Raw genomic sequence first — 4,350 nt, 5'->3', positions numbered from 1 at the left:
ACCAATAAAGTGAAATACAACAACCTCTGTGTGCACTTGATGCAGGTATATCCACTTAGGTAATCCAAATTGCGAGTGTTTAAGCCACAGGTGCTAGAAGGAGATTTTAAAACTTTTTTTAGAGACTTCCAGAGAATTTTTAGAGACCTACATATGTTGCATAAATCAAACAACAATGAAAACTGTACATCAAGCAACAGTGAAAACTGCCAATCACTGGAAAATATTTTGGAGTTCTAGAATTGCTCAGTGCTACAAATTGTTTTTAGCATTGCCCGTGTTTTTTAAAGCCATTGAAACAATAAACAGGAAATCCTGTTAAAACTTCATAAGCAAAGTTGCAGCATCAGTTGATCTAAAATGCATAGAAACTACTTTTTTCTCCAAGCATTTTCATTAGTCCACATAACTGCTCTTGGTTCACTCTCTCAGTTAAAAAGGCCAAGCTTTGGAAAGCTACAACACATAAATAAATGATGGTTTGCTATATTTCTACCAGATTTCAAAGTGCTTTCAAATGGAGACAAGTCCTTCTCCTTTTCTCCAGTATTAAGGCTCTTATAACATGTAAAGTTCAACTAAAAGACACTTGGGCTTGCTTTAACAAATACACCACTTAATATGTTTTAATCACAAACATTTTAGGACCCTAGTTGTGCAATTCTAGCTTTATAAATGTGTTCTAGTAACTCACAGGATGACTGTATTACAAGGTGGGGACCTTAATATACTAAAATGTGAAATACTCAGTAGATGCTGACAGTGTATTTCCGATAAGTTTGGTTTCATTAAAAGCACAGGGATTAGAACACTGTTCTTTAGAAATTAAAACAACTTTTCTTTAGAAATTAAAACCAAACTGCTTTACTGCCAAAAGCAGTCTTGCTATTACTTCCATTAAATCAGAACCACTAATCTACAGAAACGAAATTAAATACTCCTTTCCCATTGAGTTTCCAGACCTTTTTTTCCCCCAGAATTTATAAGTTTAATTATTCTGACTGAATCAGACCCTCAGGAGACAAAACTGCTCTCAATTCTCACCAGAGTCAAAAGGTTCTGTGAGAACTCATTACTCCAGACATTACTCAAGCTGCTTGGGATACTTAACCCTTTCAAGAAACACAAAAATGCAGTTAAAAAAATTGCATTTCATCGTGAAACAACCCATAGAAAATCCAAAACATAAAGGCCTGATCTTACAGCTCTTCACAACCAGAAAATCACACTGACATGGTTTTACCACGCTCAGAAGTCATAGTCACAGAGGCCCCTCTCCAGCAAACACATACATGCCTCAATCCTGGAAAATTAGCACCCAGATTTGGCACCAGCACAACCTGTATTCAGCTGAACTCCTGAAAAAATGTGTTTAAAAAGGAAAATGCTTGGTTTACAGCTAATATAATTTAAAACATACCTTTGAAGGCAGAAGTCAGTATGCTGTGTAATTTTGATTGATATACTTTTACCTGGCAAGGTAGAACTTTCTTACATTTGTCTAATTAAACTTCACCAGTTTTGTGAAATCCATCACTTACTGAAATTATTATGAAGAATTTGGAGCAGGAAATTCAGAAAGCAGGTTCCTACACTGATACTGTTTAATTAAACTGTTAACTGGAATAAAAATGAAGGTGTTGCTCATGATGCAGACTGGAATTACAGATTCCACTCTCGCCTCTCATTTCTTTGGTGCAGTTCCACAACTTCCCTGCTGACCTGAACACAAGCAGCTTTGTGGGACCCATCCTACTGAAACAAACACCAGATCCTGACAAACTTTTCCATCACTGTACCACACAGATTCTAAACTAAAACACTTTCTTTTAAAAATCTGTCAGTGAGTTGTGTTTCAAATGGGATGTGATGCTGTTTTTGTTTCTTTCTTACTATGATTAAATACCTGAAACAGGGTTCAAAAGTAAAAAAAATAAAATAAAATAAAATCTTTGCTTTAAGTAGAACACTTTGACTGCATAATGAAACACAGCTATGCCTTGGGGCATCCGTACTTTTTGGGTTCAAAACTAATGAAAGGGTCAAGGGCCCTTAGCCTGCTCTACCAGGCCCTTGACCCCGCGGGACAATTAACACGAGTGGGTCAGGGAGGCGCTGAGGGGGATCCAGCCCTCGCCGGGCTTTGCTTGAGCAGGATTAGGCAAACAGGACGGAGTGGTGCCCTGTGGCAGTGCCCTCCGTGTAACCTGCTGAGGTGGCAGCAGCTCAGCCTGACCTCCGGGGCCGGGAGGATGTGCTCTCACCTGCAGGTCCCGCTCCTGACCGGCAGATCCCGCACATTCCCGGCCCCTGGCCCCGGAGCCCGGCCGGCAGCCGCTGCTTTGGTGGAATCCAGTGCTCGGGACACTGAGGGGAAACCCAGGCCAGGCCTCCCTGCCCACACCCCGTGAGCGCCCGGGATGCGAGTCGGGGTTCCCCACGGCCCCGTTAGTGACAGAGAAAACACAAATTACCCCTCTGTAAACAAAACTCGGGAAAACTCCTCCGGGCGGCTCGCGGGGAGGGCACCGAGCCCCCCGGGAGGGGCCCGCCCGACCCTGCGCGGGCTCCGCGCTGCCCCGTTTCAGATGAAGTGGATCCAGGCAGAGCTGTCGGGGTCCTGCGGGGGCCCTGCGGCGGCCGGGAAGCGCTGCCGGCCCCGCAGCCGGTAGTTCTTGCCCTCATTGTTGTCCCAGTACTCGGAGCCGGCGACGCGGTAGCGGACGGCGAACTCCAGCGTGGTCTCGGCGGCGGCGGCGGCGGCGCCCAGGGGCAGCAGGAAGGCGAAGCGGTCGGTGATGCCGTCGGCCGGCCCGGGCGGCTGGTACGTGGCGGCAGCCTCGGCGCAGCTGGCCCAGCCATTGAGCGTGTAGCGCACCGACACGACCTTCTCGTAGGCGAGGTTGAGGACGCGCACGGCCCCGCGCAGCCCCGCCGGCTCTGCCCGCACCCACTCCAGCCTCACCTTGTGCTGCCGCACCCGCTCCGTGAAGCCGGGGCTGGCGCCGGGCTGCGGCGGGAACAGCGGCTCCAGCAGCGGCGGCGGCGGCCCGAACAGCACCGGCTCCAGGTCGCCCAGCGCCGGAGGCTTCCTGGTCTTGAGGAGGTCGGCGGGGCGCGGCGTCGGCGGCGCGGGCAGCGGCACCCGCGGCAGGTCGGCCTCGCAGAAGAGGTGCACGGAGGTGAGCTCCAGCCCCAGCGAGTCGGCGAACCGCACGGTCTTGCGGCGCGACGGGCTCTGCTGCAGCGCGGGGCGCAGGCTGCGGTCGCCGGGCGTGGGCAGCGACTTGGCGCGGCGGCGCTGCGTGGGGCTGGGGGGCACGGCGGGCAGCGTGGGCTCCCGGCCGCGGCTCGGCTGCGGCTTCTCGCCCGCCGCTTCCCGCACCACGGGCGTGGGCGCGGCGTCGCCGTCGGGGCTGCAGCTCGCCCTGCACTGCTCGGCCAGGCTGCCATAGAGGCAGGCGCTGCAGCTGAAGTTGCGCGGCAGGTAGAGCCGGGGCGGCGGCCCGGGCACCGAGCTGTGCAGCGAGCCCGCCTTATCCATGGGCTGCCGGCGGGAGCGGCGGCGGTGCCGGCGTCTGGCGCGGCACCCGGGGCTCCTCCTGTCGGATGGCGAGGCGGTTTTAGCGCCCGGTCCGCGGGCTCAGTCTCTCGCCCGGACCCGGCGGGATGCCCTCGGCGCTGTCCAGGTCGCGGCCGGCCCCGGGGGATGCCGGCGGGTTCATGTGTGCGGGGGCGGCGGCGGGACCGCGGGGCTCCGGCTGCTGCCGCTGGTGACGTGCCGTGGTCAGGCAGCGACACACGCCCCGAGCCATCCTTCCTTCCCCATGGCTCCCACCCGCCCCAGTGCCCGCCTCGCTGCCGGCCTCGCCACGGCCCCTAACTACACCCTGCAGCTCCCCCTCCCCGCTGCCCCCAGTACCGCGGCTACGCCGTCCCTCTCCTCCTCCTCCTCCTCCTCCTCCGCCTCCTCCTCTCCTCGCTCTGTTCTGGGTCTTTCCTCGAGGATCTCATCCAAAAGGAGGAGGCGGCAGGGATTCCCCAGTGGAAGCATTAAAATTCATAGCGGCGCTCTCGCTCGCCCGATCCCGTTACAGAAATAGCTGCGGGAGGAAGAGGCAAAGCCGGACTCGGGAAGATTACACGGGCCGGTAAGAAAGAGTTGGCTTGCAAGCTGGATCTCACAGTGTACATTAAAGGAAGAAATCCAGCTGATCTGCTGTAATGCGTTTACAGTACATCTGCCGAATAAAATACACCTGCTGCAGTCATGCCACGCGTGTCCATAGTGGGGGAAAGGTGCTCTGGCCGAAACACGAGGGGATAATTGTGTGAAACATAAACCGCGCT

At 54.0% G+C, this 4,350-nt stretch overlaps 1 protein-coding gene across 1 annotated transcript; it reads right to left on the bottom strand.

Moving 5' to 3' along the window:
- Nucleotides 1-2,014: 2,014 nt before the first annotated feature.
- PPP1R3E (protein phosphatase 1 regulatory subunit 3E) lies at nt 2,015-3,694 on the bottom strand. The gene has a single exon (XM_058845615.1). It carries the CDS (start codon nt 3,542-3,544, stop codon nt 2,585-2,587), a length of 960 nt encoding a protein of 319 aa, XP_058701598.1. The 5' UTR covers nt 3,545-3,694; the 3' UTR covers nt 2,015-2,584.
- Nucleotides 3,695-4,350: the final 656 nt, after the last annotated feature.

The sequence above is a fragment of the Poecile atricapillus genome, chromosome 10, assembly GCF_030490865.1.
Source record: "Poecile atricapillus isolate bPoeAtr1 chromosome 10, bPoeAtr1.hap1, whole genome shotgun sequence".
NCBI lineage: Eukaryota > Metazoa > Chordata > Aves > Passeriformes > Paridae > Poecile > Poecile atricapillus.
Note: the sequence above shows the minus strand (reverse complement) of the source record. Positions and strands in the feature narration are given on the sequence as shown.